Here is an 18,206-nt window from a genome sequence, read left to right as displayed (position 1 = left end):
TGCACTACACGCAGGGATCTTCAGCGGTCTGCAGAGATATGGACCACCATCAATATATCCCTCACAGCTGAACGCAAGGCCTGGATGAATTGTCGGGCACAGGGACCTCATTTGCAATGTAGCTAAAATTCTCTCAGTGCACAGCAGGACACCCCCCCCCCCCCCCCCCGCGCTCTCCTTCCTCGCCATTGATCTCTCATCTGCCGATCGCCACAGCTTTTGTTATTTTGCATTCTTTTCTTATAGCAGCAAGCTACTGCGCTTCACCTCGCGTATTTGAAAAAAAAGGGGGCCCACATCACAAGAAGGAGATTACCAGCTCAGCAACCAGGGTTAGAGACATCATCAAGTCCAGACTTTGTGAAGATCTAACCCTCGCAGTTGTTATGCATATCCTAACTACTATGATAGTTAGTAGTTACTTCTACTAAACAGCTGTTCAAGTGATATCTATCCCCGGTGTCAATCAGTTACATCATAATTCAGCCAGTCTTGGAGTGACATGGGAGGTAGTTTGGATCTCGTTGTTTTCACCTGTGATTAGGGGAATAGGAACCTGTTCTAGATTCACCCAGTTCTCTTTTTGTCTAAAAGACTTTAGAACATGGGTGTTGTAGATACACTTTCCAATTGACAGTGACAGGTTGTTCGCCGGGGCTCACAGCATGGTATGTACTGGGTAGATAACGATATGTATGGATGTTGGGACTACAGGAGTGGATATACTTGAGTTATACTGTGCTGGGAATTCACCTTATCTGATTTAAGGTAGTTGATTTATGTTCGCTGGTAGGTACTTTATAAAGTGACCTATCTTTTAGGTGATTGTACCTATACCCAAACCTACTTCGACCAGTGAATAAATAGTATACTGATATTGCTATCTGACAACTTAGAAAAAAAAAAAAAAAAAAACCAACAAAGAGCTCCGCCCATTACCACGCAGAATCACGTATGAAATAAGTATAACAAGCACCCAAAACACAGTTTTATAAAATGTATAAAGATATCGGGGTATGTAATTAAGAATAAATTCTCCTTCCACAGTCTGTCTGTCAATTCCCTTTGTAAAACGTTCATCCTTCAAAGACCAAACTTCGCCCCCAACGCTATCAACTTGATTAGCACGACCGACAGTATACCATACAGAATAGGAAAAATTGGTACTTACCACCCAAAACAGCCTTCTTCTTCTGATTCTGAACATACTTGTTGACATCCCGAGCCCAGCCGCTGCTGTTTTCCTCTAGACGATCCATCTGGTCGCCGGCCATACTGAGCTTCTCGGTACGCTCTTGCACCTGGCGTTGCATGTACGACCAGTATCCTTCCTGGCTGCTTTGAGACTGGCTCGACATATTGGTCGGAGTTCGGTTTTCCCGGTCGAGTCTTCGGCGTTCTTGGTCGTCGAGGCGCACTTGTTCTTGCATCTTTTTGGATAATGGTCGGTCGGGGCCTCCGACTGTGAGATATGTGTTAGTGTGTAATTGTCCCTTATGATAGCTTTTGGGGGGGTGGTACGAACTGAGAATGTCCATGTCGGCTGGAGATACGTATTGCGTGCCGGATATCCATTGGATGTTGCTGATAGTTGGTCGTGGGGGGAGTTGGGCTTCTGCGTTGAAAAGTCGGTCTTCCGAAGGCCGCCTGTATAATCTTTTTAGCACCCGATGGTAGGAAATAGGGAAGGAAATAGTTCTTACACTCCTGGTCCGGATGACCAAACGTTGAATAGTCCCACTTGAGAGGGCCCCGTCCAGAGAAGAACGGTCCCGTTCGAGCAAATGGTAGCATCCGAAAGGCGTCTCATCTCAGCCATGTGTCCAATGGGACTGCAGCCAACTTCTTTGAGTCCAGGGATTGAGAACGCGCGAACATGACCATCGCCGAAAAGTCCAATCAAAGTATGGCCTCGGCCTTCGACATGGACGACTTCGGCGGAGTCACACAAAAAGTCATCCCAGCTTTTATGAGCACCCTTCGAGGTGGCTGGCTTGAAGATCCTACATCCGGAGACGGTCACTGCGATGACAACGCCGTTGACTCTAGTACCGTTCCTCAAGCCTCCGACGGCGTTCGGTGTCGCCAAGGCAGGGTTACCAGTGTCGGCATTGACGGGCGAGATCTTGATGACTTTGTCGTCTAGCAGCAAAGCACCAGCGAATTGGGCCTCGTAGGCCCCATTGCTCGCGGGGATTATTTTAAAAGTTGCAAGGTGTCCCTTACTAGTTCCCACAAAGCAGCAAATGCTCGAGTAGTCTGAGAATCGGATTAGTATAATCTGGCTTTTTTCTTGAGAAGGGAAACTCTGTCCTTACCGTCACCTTCTAACGTCAATACGCCAAATTCAATGCTTGTAGGCCACTCCGGCACCGGCGCTTCCGAGGCACGATGCTTTCCGAGGAAGCTACCCCGTTTGTTGGCCTTGGTCAGTTCAGATAAATGGGCCGTGTGGATAATGGCCGGGCCACGGAGATCGATGATGACAATGCCACCGTTTTGGAAGCCAGCTGCGACAAAACCAACTTGGCTATGCTTCAAGGCAGTCACTGGTCCCTGCTGCATGTCCAGCAGTGTCAGTGGGAGGAAGCCCGCCCTCAACACAGGATCAGTCCTATGGGTGACTTTGGTTAGCATCCCTGGTCCCTGGTTGGCACCCGGAGGCTCTTCGCGGCCGAAGCTCGGGTTGTTGCCCCATCTGAAGATCACGAATTCTCCGGATTTGAGGCCAATAGATATTTCGCCAGTCGAGCCACTCAGGGAAATCTCTGAAACTTCAACATTGCCGACTCGGCCCACAGCCCGCGCCAAGTCCACTTGGATGACGTCCCCATTTTCGACCTCATCGTCGTGTCCCACGTCCCACAGGCGGACAGTCCCGTCTCCATGGGCGGTGGTAATGACATTCCGATTTTCAAATCGCTTGAGCGCCCTTCTTGCTTCGGCGCCACCCTGGAGGAACTTGGGCCCCTGCGATCGCCTCTCCTTGAGACCAAGCCAAGCTCCGCGCTCCACTGCAGTTAATTTGATCTTGTTCACAAACGGATGAACAAAAGTGAGAGACGGGTGGATCATGTTAGTCGGAGTGATGGGATGGCCACTCGGGAAACTCATGGTGATCAGCTCGCCTGAGGAGAGGATGGTCATAAGGGCAATCGGATCGTGGGCGCCGGCATAATAAGGCGAGGCGCGGGGAAGGAGACAGAAGTCTGCAACCTCCGCACCAGGAGGGGTGGGAAGATTGGTAATTCCCTGCGGTTCCGCAAAATATTTGGTGATCATGGCCCAAGAAGAGGTCTGATAGTTCGGGCTTGACCCCAAATCAATGAAGGTAAGCCCTTTGTTGGACTCTGCCTTTGGTCGACCACCAGCTATCAACAGACCACTATCATCACCGTTGGCCTTTACACACCACGCAATTTGCGTGATGGGATTGATCAAACCGGTCGCAGCCCCTCCGGTCTGAGGTTGGACACCTGGCTGATCAACGTCCGCCGTCTGTATCGACCTAGCCATCAACTTGCGGCCGTCTTTTGAGTCCCAAAAGACCAGACTGTTGTCGTCGTGCACCGTTAATATGAAGACCCCATTTGGGTGCCACAGCGCCCTGGTTAATCGAGGTTTGTGCAGATCGTGTAACGGGACATTGGAGTTGCCCCCCAGAGCGCCAGGAGGTACCTCATACTCGAAGTAGTGCTGCGCGATGTTTTGCTTGAACGAAAACACGACGGCTCCGTCCGGATATCCCACCAAGACCTTGCCAATGTCGCGAGGCGAAAATGCGAGCGAAACCACTGGACAGAAGCGCGCCCGAGGATTGCGCTGGACCCAGAGGTTCGAGACCCTGAACGGCGTGAGGGATTCGCGGTCCAGGTCATAGGCAATGATATCCCCTGTATCAACCCGTCAATACCTGATCATCTCTCCTCCTACCAAGTATTTCCACATACCGTTTTGCAGACCAATGAACGCATAGTCGAGGCTCGGATCGGTCAACAATGCACTGACATGGTTCGGCGGGGTATGAGAGACAAGCGTCTGTTTGGTGTCGAGCGAGAAGACAGATATTTCACTCTTGGAGTCGACGCTGATAAGCTTGTCGGCGCAAAATTGGAGGAATTTGGCGGACGCCTTTCGAGGCAAGTTGAAGATGGCAGTTACTCGTCGTTGACCGAAGACATAAATTTGGCCGCATCCAAACTGGGTGTCACTTGTGCCCACCGCCAGGAGAGACTGAACCGGATCGTATGCGATAACGCTGACCTGGGAATTGATACCGTATCGTGCGAACTGCAAATAAAGTAATATTCATCAGTACTGATCTCTTCTCAAACCACAGCTTGCGGGGAACCTACATCATCGATCGCGAACAGATCTGGCGACAGCCCCTCGGAAAAGTCCTTCTGTATTCCGGCTTGCTTTCCTCGCAGGAAATGTGCCATATTGCATTAGAGTTTGGGGTTTCCCAAAACGATGGAAAGAATAAAGAAATATATGGAAGCGGGAGAAGGAGGTGGTAGTATGAAACCTCAAAAAGGCGGAACAGAAACCTTGCAGGTGTTTGATGGAGGACCTCAAGGCATCTCCATTCATGCCGCGGAGTGTTCAATTGACGCCATTTGCCAGCGCTGGTCGCGGGGCGGTCGATCGGCCCCACCTTACTGTCCGGAAGGAGTTTAGTGACTATTGAGGTATGGGATGCCAGTGCCACCGGTATCATCATTCTGGGTTCTTTGTCCCAGCATTACAATATCAGTGATACGATAATGATATATATTGCTTTTTGGTAAAGAAGAGAAGATTTGAATCTATGATTTTGTTATATACATTTGTTGCTGCACCAAACTGGAGGTTGGGATCTACAAAAGAATCCATGCAACCAGTGGAAATGACCACTGCAACGTAGCCCAAGCAATGTGAAGTGTTCAGGCATAAAGATTGACTGCCAGATCAACCAGGCAGCGATAGACCTTGATTCTGACCCTTCTTGTAGTGACGAACCTCAGCAACTACTAAGGTATATAGTAACGCCCGCGCATATATATTTCTGTACAGAGTGCTCTGACACAGGATAAGCTAAATGTAGCCCCAATTTTCCGCCTTGAACTACAACAAGAGATGCCGTGATGGTCTCAAGGGCTTTTGATTGTAGACAATTTCGCCAATATCGTCGTCAATTGTCGTCGGGAGTCCATCTCGGCAGTTACATTGCGATGTCGATAATACTCTGTGATGATTCGACACACAGAGCGATAGCAGGCATATCTATTCAGCAAACAAATACCGATTAGCACGTTGTCAATTTTCGCACGTAAGATGTCCAGCTTGAGCCCAAACGTACAGTAATTGTCGAGTCCTTTCCGATTCACTTTTGATCGGCAGGCTCCCATATCCATCGAATACTGCCGACGAGGGGTCCTCGAAAATCTCAGCCATGAGAATATCGCCCCAAAGTGTGTTCCCAAAGTCTATGATCCCCGAAACCTGTTTCGTCTCCGGATTTAACAGTACTTGTGATGGTCGACCAAGGTCCATGACCACAAGCCGTGGTACCGTTACTTCGTCAAGGGCCGGCGATAGACGACGAACGTGCTGCCTGATCTCCGTGTAGGGGATGTTGACAAAGACATCTTCAGAGTCGCGAATGATATTTTCCACAAGGGCAACAAACACCTCTTTCCACGACTTTTTGCCTGACCCACGCGCGACTTCATCCAGGAAGCCGAACGATTCCGCCACGTGCCCTCCGATCTGACTCGCCAAAGACCCCAGGCTTCTGTCGAGGTCCTGGCGGTTTTGGTTACTGAGGCGAGCCTCTATTTCCTGGAGTGTCTCCCCCGGGGTATATTGTCGTACAATCAGAGGAGATCCTAGTAGACTGCCTCGACGGTCGTAAAGGAGCAGCGACGGAACGTATGGAATTGCGCTTTTCTCAAGGAGTGCGAGAGCTCGAGCTTCTGTTTCTAGCAGGACCTGTTCGCGCCGCAACAGAGGGGTGGTCGGCTTTGGTGGCTGCTTCAAAAGGATCCGTTTTCCGTTGGAGAGAGTGAGGGTCTGGATCAAATGGAGATGGCCCTCTAATAGACCGATGCTTTCCACATGCACAGACGGGGAAAAGATGCGCTCAACGACAGTTTCAAGCTCCCTTAGCGTTTCATGTTCCAGATCTTGAGGACCAAACACTCTTATAGGGGGCATGATATAGATGGTCCTAGTGTTTGGTACGGGAGTTCAGCATGGTGCGTGGGTAGTGTTTACCACGAGGAGTAAGGCGGTATAGGAATTCCTTAGATGGCGAACTATGACCGAACAAATAGAAGGGTTCATCGAGTATTGTTTACAATGGCTGCTTCGAGCATAGCAGCTTTATTAAAGGAAAAAAAAAACAGAGCAACAGGAACATAATAATGAATAAAACCTCGGATTGATCATCTAATCAGTGGTCCACATAACGGTTCCCCATCTACCTTACCGAGATTGTACACTTGCGAATTGAACATCTTTGCTGCCAGTGGGCAAGCCGGTGGAATGCGTTTGAGGCATCTGGTGAGGGTCCATGCAATGCCTGCTCTTTGGGCAATCAAGATGGGGCGCCACACTCGACCCTTCCCGAGTCGACATTAACCGAACCCCATTGCATCCAGAATAAACGAAAGCAAGCCGGTTAAGCGAGTGTCAGATCTATAAAATCTCGAATTCGAAACGACCAACCGCATGTGTTGAATGGTTGGGATTGGGAGATCGTGAAGTCGACCCCACGAACCGCAGGCTTGCAACTGCTGGAGCTCGCCTAAGTCTCCCGCTCTGAGAAAGGTGCGATGTAAGCGAACCTGGTCGATCCAATCAGACGGCCGGATTGCCGAAGCCGACGCAGCGTTTTAAGGCGCCTTAATTAAAACAGCTCCAGTAGTTCCGGCCCACATGCACGGTGTGTTGGAACGGCTAAGGCTTCCAGAAGACGAGCGATTTTCTATACAGGTCAAAGCTCTATAGGTGATATGTTTGTCATATATTTGTTAGTTATGGATTCATCTACTGCACTGACTCATGACATGTCGCTGTCTCTTTTGGGAAGATCTATCACGGCTGTTTTGAGCGTCGACTGGGGCACTGTCGCATAGTGAGGTAATGAGGTACATGGTTGTTGACAAGGATGACAGCGATATACTTTCTTGGACAAACCAAATAGAATTTCTCTTCATTCTTATACTTCCAAACATACCATTGGATATTGTCGGAGTGAACCGATAGTAACTCATAAGGAAATCTCGCCTATGCTGCACTGTGCATGGGTATCGATCAACTGATAGATTTTTTTTTTCAAATTCGTCGCAATTCGGCAGCGGATGTAACTATTTGACACATGTAAAGCGTGGTTTGAACAAGGGTCCCGGACCCGACATGGGCTACTACCCATGCATCACTCCTTGGACTCTGCAGGCTTTTGTTCATCTGGTTTCGGAGTTGGGTTGTACAATTCAGCCAAATTGTATCGCTTGAGTTTATCATAATCGCTTCCAGCGACGCTCATCCCGACAACATTCTGTGGCCCCATGGTTAGCAACAGTGCTTTGACACTCCGCGCATATATAAATTAGCAGAGATCATACCTGAATGACGTCGACAAGGATGACCAGATCAGGGTTCGTAAGATCGACAGGATGCTCTTTGCCCACGACATCGGCAATGGTTTTGATCACATTGTCTCTGTTAAACTTGGAGTTGCTCCGAATAGCCGGTCGAATCGCATACTGTAATGCTCTACGTTAATTGGGTGTATCCCCCGGGATTAACATGGAGAGGAACATACCTTCTTGGGGGGGCCGCCAGAATGGAAGTAGGGCTTGAGAATCTCGCGTGCGAAAACCTCGAGGTCCACGCTGAGTATCTTCCGGATGGACGTTATTGGCGTCATGCGTTTCACATAGCGGCTTCGCTTCTTTTCAGGATGAGCATATGCCTCCTCACAAAGTTCATGCACCAGTTTCTCAGGATTAATAGACTTGTCGAATCGTATGAATGTCACTTTGCAGCGTTAGCCTCAACGATGTTATGCAGTAGATAGTGGATGAAAGCTCAGCACGAACCACAGGGCGTGTCTAATCTGATCGCTTGGAAAAGACGGGGTTTGCCCGAGCCAGGCTTGAGGCCTTCGACTTCTTTCCTGATCTGGGCCTCGATGTCGTCCTCGTCTCCATCGGACTCATCATCTTCCTCGCCCTGCCCCGAAGACTCGACGCTCTGTAGATACCATTGGTTAGAGCAGTCGAAATATTTCCATTTCTTTCTGGGTAACCAACCTGCGAGAAAATATCCAGTACTTCAGCAATGCATTTCGGTTCTCTTCCCAAATCGCAGGTGACAAACACTCCCCAGTCTCCGGTGTCAATGGTCACCTTATTGCCTCTTGATTTTTGCCATGATACGCCACCCTATACTGTGTATTAGACAACTTGGCCAATGAACAGACTTAATCCATGGGCCCATCGAAGTGGTGGGACAGACCCCTTCAAACGTATGACCAGGGAACAGACCTTTTGCTTCTTGGAGGATGAAGACATATTATCGGAGAAAGATCTTTTTCCCGGACCGGCCATAGACTTTCTTCCTCCTTTTATTCTTGTTTTTATTGTTTTGTTTCAACGAGTCGTAATTTTGGCTGTCTGTTTTGAGTTTAGTTTCTTCTTTTCCTCAACTTAACAGCGTTATCTCAATCTGATGGTCCTCTAATTCGTTGAGCATGTATAGCCCCGACCTGATGACAGCAGAAGCTAAATGCCTTGCCTGTAACTTTGTCCTTAGAACAAAGAGCAACTAGCTGATATCTACCAATATCACTCTCCGTTACTGGTCGACAGCTATGGCAAGCCTATGTCCGCGGGTGGCACAGCGGGGAGATCAGAAATCCAAGATAGGAATAGTGGGGCAGTTCCGTCTGACAGTGAAGGCACCCCACCAACCTCCGAGTCTCAGAGTGGACTGATTTCTTGATAGTGAAAACAAGACTATTATCACTTCTAGATGATTGAGTGCACGTAGAATTGTACCTTTAGCCTAAAGTAGACAGTCTACCTTGAATCATTGGATGTTCATCTACTGTGAGGCTTGTGGCATGCTACTGAGTGATCACCTCCCAACAAGCACCAACAAGCTCCAGTCGGCGCTTCAGACTCAGTCACTATATCCAATTAACTTGATTGGGATTAGCTGGTTAGCTGATCATATATTGGTATCACCCGGGAGATCCGGACTTAAACCGATCGAATGAGCTTGAGTGAAGATGCAGTTATCCGGTGATAAAACATCCGTGTGGCTTTTCTACGAGGTATTATCATTCGACATTTCCCAGGATGTTGGACAATTTTTAGAATGAAAGCCATAGAAATTCACCTGCAAGTCTGAGCGTATCGATTAGCATACCAACAAAAGTGGGTTGGTTCTGTAGTAGTTACCTACATAGTCCTACCTGGTTTGGAGAAACACATGACATCACGTCTCTTTCATGACGTTATAGGCTGCCGTTGTTACATCCTTATAAACCATTGCCAGCCAACCCACTCTTCTCCCCAAAAATATATTACTCATTCCTCTACTCCTCCAGGTTTTGGCTCTTAGCATAGTTGTTAATCAAAGCCAACCGAAACCCACATCATGCCTAACGATATCGCAACCAGAGAGCTTCGCGAGCCAGTTGATATTGCCGAATACCTCTTCCGGCGACTCCATCAGGTTGGAATTCGTTCGGTGCATGGTGTTCCCGGTAAGAAATCTTCGAATACCAGAGTCCTTGATAGAAATGTGTATACTAATCGTAACGGACATATAGGTGACTACAATCTTGTCGCTCTGGATTACCTGCCAAAATGCGGACTGAACTGGGTGGGCAACTGCAATGAACTCAACGCGGGTAAGATCGATCTGTTCATGGACTAGAAAGAGGATGTCTAACGAGTCGATCGCAGGATACGCTGCCGACGGATACGCTCGAGTCAAGGGAATCAGTGCCTTGGTCACTACCTTCGGTGTCGGAGAGCTTTCCGCACTCAACGCCATCGCAGGAGCATATTCGGAGTTTGTCCCCATCGTCCACATTGTCGGCCAGCCGCACACGCGGTCGCAGAAGGATGGGATGCTGCTGCATCATACCCTGGGGAATGGGGACTTCAATGTCTTTGCCAGAATGAGCTCGGGAATCTCGTGCGCGATGGGACGACTGAATGAGACCCACGAAGTGGCAACGCTCATCGATAACGCCATTCGAGAATGCTGGATTCGCAGCCGACCGGTCTACATTACTCTGCCCACGGATATGATTGTGCAGAAGATCGAGGGCGACCGGCTCAACTCCCCTATCGACCTCACTCTGCCCCCGAATGACCCCGAGAAGGAAGATTATGTGGTGGATGTCGTTTTGAGATACCTGCACGCTGCTCAGAGGCCGGTCATCCTGGTTGATGCTTGCGCTATCCGCCACCGCGTCCTTGATGAAGTCCACGACTTGATGGAAGCCTCCAGATTGCCAACCTTTGTGGCACCAATGGGCAAGGGAGCAGTGGACGAGACCCATAAGTGTTACGGTGGTGTTTACGCGGGAACTGGGTCGTATCCCGAGGTTCGGGAGCAGGTCGAGTCGTCTGATTTAATTCTGAGTATCGGAGCCATCAAGTCCGACTTCAACACCACCGGGTTCACCTATCGCATTGGTCAGCTCAATACTATTGACTTCCACAGCAACTACGTTCGCGTGCGGTATTCGGAATACCCCGACATCAACATGAAAGGCGTCTTGCGGAAGGTCATCCAGAAAATGGGCTCGGTCAACGCCCAACCACCGCCGCCACTGACGAACACCGTGCCCAACGAAGAGAAGTCTTCCGGTAACCAGGCGATCACCCATGCGTGGCTGTGGCCCACTATTGGACAGTGGTTGAAGGCGAACGACATTGTCATCACGGAGACTGGAACGTCGAACTTTGGCATCTGGGAGACTCGTTTCCCGCCCAATGTCACAGCCATCAGCCAAGTTCTGTGGGGAAGTATTGGCTACTCGCTGGGCGCATGCCAGGGTGCGGCTTTGGCTGCTAAGGAGCATGGCCGCCGAACTGTGCTGTTCATTGGCGACGGCAGTCTGCAGCTAACTGTCCAGGAACTTAGCACCATGATCCGGAACAAGTTGAACCCCATCATGTAAGAATATTTCAGCCTGTGCCGCCTTAAATCATGTACTAACACGAGTGATAGATTCGTGATCTGCAACGAGGGATATACCATCGAGCGGTATATCCACGGCTGGGATGCGGCATACAATGACATCCAGCCGTGGGATATCAAGAGTCTTCCGGTGGTATTCGGCGCCAAGGACCAGTACAAGGGGTACAGAGTTCAAACCAGAGACGAGGTGACCAAGCTCTTTGCGAACAAAGAATTTGCGGATTCGTCTGTCCTGCAGGTACGTGGATGATTCCTATCCACATATGAAATGTCTTTCGCAGCTGACAAGCGCACTAGTTGGTGGAGCTCCATATGCCCCGTGACGATGCCCCGCCGGCCCTGAAAATCACAGCTGAAGCAGCGGCGAAGAGGAACAAATGAATGCTCGGCTAGGAGCTTGACGATTGTGCTAGCATGATTGTCGCACTGGAGGTGCTAGCATCCTATTATTTTCTATTAATGTCTTTATTGTAATATGCTTCTTTGACTTGTTTGTCACGAAGGACTCAATCGTTTAAGGGAATTTCTAAGCAATCAAGAGGAGGCTGGTCTCATACCAAAATTGTCAATCCGTTCTTGTCTTCTAGAAAGACACTTTCAATGGAATCTTGTAACTAGCACATTGAATTCAAAGGCCAAGCGCCTATCTACTGGGATTGTAACGATCCTTTAGAAGCTCTAGTACGGAGTAGGCACTGGAACAACGCTATTGTAGGGCTGAACATGATCAATCAACCTTTGATAACCCCAAGTGGGGGGAGGTGTGAACAGGTCCGGTTTTCGTATTTGTGAAACTGAAGCTTGACACCCCTTCCCTCATTTTCCTATTCTATTTCTCCTTTCAAATATATTGATTATTACACTAAAAGATGACCTCTAGTGCCGGATGTGTTTCAAAATAAAAAGGGGAAGAAAGCTTTGACTGCTTAGTATGCGACCACGTGATCTGCGGTCATCTAGGCGCCAAGGCATCCACCCCCAGCGCATCGTCACTCTTGAAACTTTTGAGCTGCGACTTCGATTGCTAAACTGATAACCCCGTTATTATTATTTCTCTCGACTCGACACCTTCCACCTGCGACGGGATCGAACCTTCTTCCCCTCTATATTAACATTCAGAACCAGCTGGACTGAGGGAGCTGGTATAACAACCCTTACATACCACTTTCCAGCAGCGGTTCACCGGCAGTGGTATGTTTTCATCCCCGTCGGGTCTCCCGCGGCATCCTCGTGTTCACCCTCTTGACCCAGGGCTCCTTTCGCGAGGCGCAGGTCGCCATTGTTTGTCGTCCCTTTTCTTTTCAACTTGGAGCTTGGGACCTTACAACTAACTCTACATTCATAGAGAGCGCTTTTACTCCCTCCGTTTGTGCCGATAGACTTCATCTGCTGGATGCCCGCCGCGCCATAACTTTCCTACCGTTTCAACCGACGTGATACACTTGAGGTTGTCGCTAAGATCTCGTATTGGAAACGCCTCGAAACTTTCCATAGGCCATCAAACGGATGGACTGATGGTTGGACGACTGTATGTGGCGATGATCGATGGTTTTACTTGACATCAACCCCACCATATATCCGTTCCCCGAGGGTTTCGATAAGCGGTCTTTCGCCCTACGAATAATCAGTGTCACTCTTTGGGGTCCTAGATAATGCGCTTTTCTTTCGGCTTTTAACCATAAGGACTCATTGAAAGAGGATCCAACAAAAGCGTGTCATCGCAAGTATACTACGGCGCGTGGACCCGATCGAGCTTTTGGATGCGCAACTCTGCGCGAACCAGGCAACGTACTCTTGCTCCCGTGGTCCGTCAAGTGTCGACACAATGGACGGTCAAAGACAGCAACAGTATGTGCCGGTTCAACCACCATCCTCAACCCAGCCCTCCCAGTCACACATAATGCTGCCACCGCCGCCGCCTCGATATCAACACCCGCAAGCTCAAGGTGTAATGCCCCCACCACCTCCCGGCCCGCCCCCCGGAGCGCCCCCGCAACACCATACGGTGCGCCGAAAATGGGAAACCCCCAACTACAACACCAAAATAGTCATGGTTGGCCGCAGAATTGGGCAGCCAGGCAGGCAATGGCTCAGGGCTTTCTTCCACCCCCACCCCCACCACCTATGGCCCCTCCGAATCAGCCGACTTATAGTAGACCAGCCACGTCCGCAACGTATGTCCCACAAGCTGGTTCATTTGGTCCAGGTGTTGGAATACCCCCGTTTGATCTGCATTCCATGTCTGCGTACGACAGCCAGACTTTGCCGACCGGCGATAGACCACGACTCCCCTCCAACCCTGTCTATGAGCATGTTGGTGGTGCTGACCCCGGTGCTTACAAACGGGACGGAAATGTTCCAAATACGCCTTTGGCACAGTCATCGTCAGCGGGTGTAAACGACAATATCCATGGCCATGTCTCTCCGGCACAGGGAATGAATGCCGCTCAAAGCCAGCAGCCGCAGCCCGTAAGCCAACCCACCGAGCTGACAAAGTCGTCCAGTCACCGACACAACAATAACAACATACTGTTTGGTGGCATGTCGGCTAGTGAGGCTGCAGTACAATGGCCCTTGGAGCGGATTCTGTCCTGGCTTGCGAAGAACGGGTTCTCTAGAGACTGGCAGGAGACGTTCAGGGCTCTGAACTTACAAGGAGCCGACTTCCTGGAGTTGGGACATGGACCGAATGGCCGACCTAACCTGAGCAAAATGCATAATGTTGTATACCCCCAGCTGGCGAAAGCCTGTGGGATCAGCGGCACAGGTTGGGACGAACCGCGCGAACGAGAGGAAGGCCGACGGATGCGGAGGCTGATTCGCCAGATCCAGGATGATGGAAACTACGATGTTGGTTTGCCCTCTTACAAGCGACGCGAGTCCCAGGCATTCCAAGACGGGGTTCTGGAAATTTCACCGAAATTGTCCCAAGAACCTACTTCTGCCGGCCCTGGTGGCAACAGTCCTAGCCTGAAGTCTTCGCTACTGGCTCATCACCAAAAGCAGAATGTCCAGTGGTCAGCTACTACGCCCAACCCTACAAGCCATGACTACCAGACCTCCGAGACTACACTGAACGAAGGCACAGGGACAGCGCATGGCCGCTCCGACTTCTCACGAGCTGCGCTCTCTAATATAGAGGGTGACCATCGGAGGCACCCTTCCTTATCTAGCGATAACGGCATTTTCCCATTCCCTAGCCGTGGATACGAAGATAGTCCGAAAAGCAGCAGCCCGGCTACACACTACCCCAACTATATGGGTGCCTCGTCTTCCGCAAATGATTTGACTATGAAACGAGAGCACTCCCGTGGCAACAGTGCGGATTCAACATCAGGCCGACGGTATTACGAGAGCTACAAGCAAGAAAGCAGCCGTCTTTCGCCACAAGAAGCTCGTCACCCGAGTGGAGACAATTCTGCATCGTATCCTCGAGAACATGGCAAAGGGTTCCGGGCCCGTTTTATGAAGAAGTCAAAGGCAGGCGACTCCAATCATCCTTCCCCCGAGGAGCTATTCCTGGAGTCCCCGACGAGCCCACGATACAACACCACTCATCCCTACACTAGACCGAACTTCAACAGCAGTGATGTTTCAGTGGGGGAGCGTCCGTCATCAGCATCCGTGTCCGATCACGAGCGGCTTCCCATGAAAGCGAGACCAGCACAGAAAGGGAAGAAGTGGGCCTTTGTTACTTGGGACGGGTTCAATTATCGCCTGATTGACATCACTGATATAGATTCGGTGGTCAGGTTGCGTGCGACCATTTGCCAATATATTGGGATATCCGATTGGCCCGCAGCCCAGATATTTGAAACGGAACCTGGTCAAACCGAACACGATAGTCCTCTAAATGACACAGACTTGACCCTGTCTCAAAGAACGAAGTCAGACGCCATTGGGTCTTTGAAGCTTTATGTACGCGGGCCGCACGTCAATCCTGGCGCCCATAAGAATGCCGGATTAGGTGTCTCAATCCCGGAGAAGACCACAGCCTCGCCAAAGAGAAAGCTCCTGGATGAAGACGCTCGAAGCCGAATTTCACCTCTCAACCAAACCAAGCCTACATCTCCCCAATCGACGCTGCGACCACAACAACTGAGGCCGCATGCTGCCAAAGTTCCCGTTCGCGATGTCTCCCAATCTTCGCTCGGAATGTCCCCTGTGGATGGCGGCCCAGAAGCAGCGGCGGCGTCGCTCGATCCAGAATCTGCTGATCTGGCAGCTCGTCAAGAGGAGCACATGCGTGATGTGGAGCGGAAGCAGAAACAAAACCGAATCTCCAATGTTCAACCGCCGAGAAAGGATGCTTACAGCGAAACGGGTTTTAGACGGGAAGGTATCATTGATTTTGACTCCCCGCGGGTATCCCCTTACGAGGACAAGAAGGCGGAAACCCTCGTGCCTTTCCGCAATCCCCCCACAGCACCGAATGAGTCGAATACTCTCGCCAAGCTTAATTCCCTGAGGAGGAGAGATTCGCAGCGTCCTCGTATACAGCAAGCCCCAGCCCCCCAGACTCAGCAGACTCAACAGGCGCAGCAGACTCAGCAGACTCAGCAGACTCAGCAGACTCACGGAACTCATGGCCTTGGGGCAATGCTGGCCACTGTGGGTAGAATGACCAGTGCCATTGGTACTCCTTCCCCATCGGTTCGATCGGCCAAGGCTAGCGGAAGCTCGGACCACAGCACGCCTGTGAGTGACTCACGAAATGCAGTGCAGTTCCCTCAAGAACAGCCTCCATTTGAAAAAGCGTCCCCTGTGGTGAATGATTTCGCCCCCGATGAGCCTAAACCGACGTTGCAGTCTCGCAAGTCGTATGGGCCTGAGTTTGATTTTGAGGAGACCAGGGTTTCCTTCCAACGGTCGCCAATGCTACCGGAAGAATCGGATGATGACTCGGACGATGGGCTTTTCGCAGTCCCTCTAGCAAACAAGAGTACGCCAACAAAGGCTACGGATACCTTCAGTAGCGTGAACTCTCAGAAGACGCCCAGGAAGCCTTCTCTCACTGTGAAGACCGATAGTACCGCTCGGAAGAAATTATCTGTCAGCTTCAGGTCACCAAGCGCTAGCCGCGAGACCTTTGCTCAATCTAGCGGAGACTCGGGGAATGGCAGGGAGTCGTTATCCGACATGACCGGCTCACCGGAAGATGAGAAACCGCGCCGGGACTCGTTTGCTCGTGATGTTTGGGCAAGCCGACCTCCCGTGGAAGGCGTCATTGACCACCTCGATGACTTCTTCCCTGATATCGACCTCGATGCACCTTACTTGGATGGGCAAGGTCCTTCGCCGCCTTCATCACCGGCGAGCAGAGTTGCCGCGGAGAACGAGGTGGCTCATAGAGAGAAACAGGACGCTCCGTCCTACCCAACACCGCCCACTCCTAATGCCGGTGAAAACCCTCTAGGTTCGAATGAACCTACCATAACACCCCAGGATCCTGGTATCGTTGCTCGACGCAACATCACTCGTTCCAGCGGTGGCGTCGGCGGCGGTGGCGGCGGCGGCGGACTCACGCGGATGAAATCCATCCGAGAGGTTGCCAAAGGAGCGAACCAGTCGAACCGGAACCGTAGCGTTTATGCTCCTGCCGGGAGCCAGAAGTCTGGAGATATCTTGCGCCGGAAGAGTACCAAAATGTTCGGCGGGAGGATTATGCAGATTAGTCCAAAGCCGGGCAGACGACTCAATCGGCTTGATCCCATCCCACAGAACCGCGCTGCCTCAGGGGGCCCTCCTCAAAGACAACCCACTTTCCGTATCATTCGCGGTCAGCTAATCGGCAAAGGCACCTACGGTCGTGTATTCCTGGGCATGAACGCCGACAACGGTGAGGTGTTGGCCGTCAAGCAAGTGGAGATCAACCCTAGAATTGCCGGACAAGACAGGGATCGAATCAAGGAGATGGTCGCTGCCATGGACCAAGAAATCGACACCATGCAACACCTTGAACACCCCAATATCGTGCAGTACCTCGGTTGCGAACGGGGCGAGCTTTCCATCTCGATCTACCTGGAGTACATTTCCGGTGGTTCCATCGGCAGCTGTCTGCGCAAACACGGCAAGTTCGAGGAGAGCGTGGTCAAGTCTCTCACACGGCAGACGCTGGACGGGCTGTCATACCTCCACGACCGGGGGATCCTGCATCGCGACCTGAAGGCGGATAACATTCTCCTGGATCTCGACGGGTCCTGCAAGATCTCCGACTTTGGTATCTCCAAGAAAACCGACAACATCTACGGCAACGATTCAACCAACTCCATGCAGGGCTCCGTATTCTGGATGGCGCCGGAAGTCATCCACTCCCAGGGCCAGGGCTACAGCGCCAAGGTCGACATCTGGTCCCTTGGCTGCGTGGTGCTCGAGATGTTCGCTGGCCGTCGGCCTTGGAGTCGAGAAGAGGCTATTGGAGCTATCTTCAAGTTGGGTAGTCTGAGTCAAGCTCCTCCCATCCCTGAGGACGTATCCATCAACATCAGCCCGGCGGCTCTCGCTTTCATGTACGACTGTTTCACGGTGTAAGTAGTACCTTTACTTGTTTCATCTCCATTACACTGGACTTGTGCTAACAGACCAACTAAAACAGTGACTCACGCGACCGCCCAACCGCCGAAACCCTCCTCACCCGCCACCCGTTCTGCGAACCCGAGCCCAACTACAACTTTCTGGATACCGAATTATACGCCAAGATTCGCCATGTTGTCATCCCAGCGTGATGTTTCTGATTACCGAGTATTTAATTACTTACTGTTCTGTGCTTTTGCATCATACCCCCAGAACCTGTCTATATCTTCGTGTCATAATGGCGCTTTTTTTCGTCAAAGTGTATTTGGATTCTTTTCTTTTTGGATATTTTTTTCTTGACCGTCTGGTGTGGTTTTTCTTTTCTATGAGAGGGGTCGCAATTTACTGTCTGGTACATTTCACTCTTTATAATCTTTTATGGAAATTTGACTATTAGAAAGGCATGATAGGTGCTGTGCAAT

At 50.7% G+C, this 18,206-nt stretch overlaps 5 protein-coding genes across 5 annotated transcripts; 2 read left to right on the top strand and 3 right to left on the bottom strand.

The window, feature by feature from the left end:
- Window positions 1-896: 896 nt before the first annotated feature.
- On the bottom strand, window positions 897-4,528 carry P168DRAFT_300862 (putative SNARE-dependent exocytosis protein (Sro7)). Its single transcript, XM_024838474.1, has 7 exons — window positions 4,356-4,528; window positions 3,951-4,290; window positions 2,319-3,893; window positions 1,704-2,259; window positions 1,526-1,647; window positions 1,172-1,462; window positions 897-1,109 (listed from the first exon to the last, which is right to left on the bottom strand). The coding sequence occupies exons 1-7, from the start codon at window positions 4,440-4,442 to the stop codon at window positions 1,084-1,086; spliced, it is 2,997 nt and encodes a 998-aa protein (XP_024696693.1). The 5' UTR covers window positions 4,443-4,528; the 3' UTR covers window positions 897-1,083.
- A 571-nt stretch (window positions 4,529-5,099) lies between these two features.
- On the bottom strand, window positions 5,100-6,331 carry P168DRAFT_323287 (phosphotransferase family protein). Its single transcript, XM_024840671.1, has 2 exons — window positions 5,342-6,331; window positions 5,100-5,265 (listed from the first exon to the last, which is right to left on the bottom strand). The coding sequence occupies exons 1-2, from the start codon at window positions 6,196-6,198 to the stop codon at window positions 5,133-5,135; spliced, it is 990 nt and encodes a 329-aa protein (XP_024696692.1). The 5' UTR covers window positions 6,199-6,331; the 3' UTR covers window positions 5,100-5,132.
- Window positions 6,332-7,420: 1,089 nt separating this feature from the next.
- Window positions 7,421-8,561, bottom strand: P168DRAFT_314225 (THUMP domain-containing protein; the record flags this gene model as incomplete). The annotated part of the gene is made up of 6 exons (XM_024839756.1): window positions 7,421-7,543; window positions 7,611-7,751; window positions 7,811-8,025; window positions 8,088-8,241; window positions 8,301-8,432; window positions 8,535-8,561. 6 exons carry the CDS (start codon window positions 8,559-8,561, stop codon window positions 7,421-7,423), a joined length of 792 nt encoding a protein of 263 aa, XP_024696691.1.
- Window positions 8,562-9,393: 832 nt separating this feature from the next.
- Window positions 9,394-11,646, top strand: P168DRAFT_262221 (alpha-keto acid decarboxylase family protein). The gene is made up of 5 exons (XM_024834734.1): window positions 9,394-9,760; window positions 9,827-9,907; window positions 9,963-11,187; window positions 11,242-11,449; window positions 11,509-11,646. The coding sequence occupies exons 1-5, from the start codon at window positions 9,652-9,654 to the stop codon at window positions 11,590-11,592; spliced, it is 1,707 nt and encodes a 568-aa protein (XP_024696690.1). The 5' UTR covers window positions 9,394-9,651; the 3' UTR covers window positions 11,593-11,646.
- Window positions 11,647-13,270: 1,624 nt separating this feature from the next.
- On the top strand, window positions 13,271-18,181 carry bck1 (putative MAP kinase kinase kinase (Bck1)). Its single transcript, XM_024840670.1, has 2 exons — window positions 13,271-17,738; window positions 17,807-18,181. The coding sequence occupies exons 1-2, from the start codon at window positions 13,297-13,299 to the stop codon at window positions 17,934-17,936; spliced, it is 4,572 nt and encodes a 1,523-aa protein (XP_024696689.1). The 5' UTR covers window positions 13,271-13,296; the 3' UTR covers window positions 17,937-18,181.
- Window positions 18,182-18,206: the final 25 nt, after the last annotated feature.

The sequence above is a fragment of the Aspergillus campestris genome (assembly GCF_002847485.1).
Source record: "Aspergillus campestris IBT 28561 chromosome Unknown P168scaffold_1, whole genome shotgun sequence".
NCBI classification, from domain to species: Eukaryota; Fungi; Ascomycota; class Eurotiomycetes; order Eurotiales; family Aspergillaceae; genus Aspergillus; species Aspergillus campestris.
Note: the sequence above shows the minus strand (reverse complement) of the source record. Positions and strands in the feature narration are given on the sequence as shown.

Coding starts and splice junctions, on each gene's coding strand:
- P168DRAFT_300862 (XM_024838474.1), bottom strand. CDS start 4,442: ATGGCACATTTCCTGCGAGGAAAGCAAGCCGGAATACAGAAGGACTTT. Junction 4,291..4,355: donor ATCTGTTCGCGATCGATGAT/GTAGGTTCCCCG, acceptor CTTTATTTGCAG/TTCGCACGATACGGTATCAA. Junction 2,260..2,318: donor ATTGACGTTAGAAGGTGACG/GTAAGGACAGAG, acceptor TCCGATTCTCAG/ACTACTCGAGCATTTGCTGC.
- P168DRAFT_323287 (XM_024840671.1), bottom strand. CDS start 6,198: ATGCCCCCTATAAGAGTGTTTGGTCCTCAAGATCTGGAACATGAAACG. Junction 5,266..5,341: donor GAAAGGACTCGACAATTACT/GTACGTTTGGGC, acceptor TTTGCTGAATAG/ATATGCCTGCTATCGCTCTG.
- P168DRAFT_262221 (XM_024834734.1), top strand. CDS start 9,652: ATGCCTAACGATATCGCAACCAGAGAGCTTCGCGAGCCAGTTGATATT. Junction 9,761..9,826: donor TTCGGTGCATGGTGTTCCCG/GTAAGAAATCTT, acceptor ACGGACATATAG/GTGACTACAATCTTGTCGCT. Junction 11,450..11,508: donor CGGATTCGTCTGTCCTGCAG/GTACGTGGATGA, acceptor CAAGCGCACTAG/TTGGTGGAGCTCCATATGCC.
- bck1 (XM_024840670.1), top strand. CDS start 13,297: ATGGCTCAGGGCTTTCTTCCACCCCCACCCCCACCACCTATGGCCCCT. Junction 17,739..17,806: donor ATGTACGACTGTTTCACGGT/GTAAGTAGTACC, acceptor CAACTAAAACAG/TGACTCACGCGACCGCCCAA.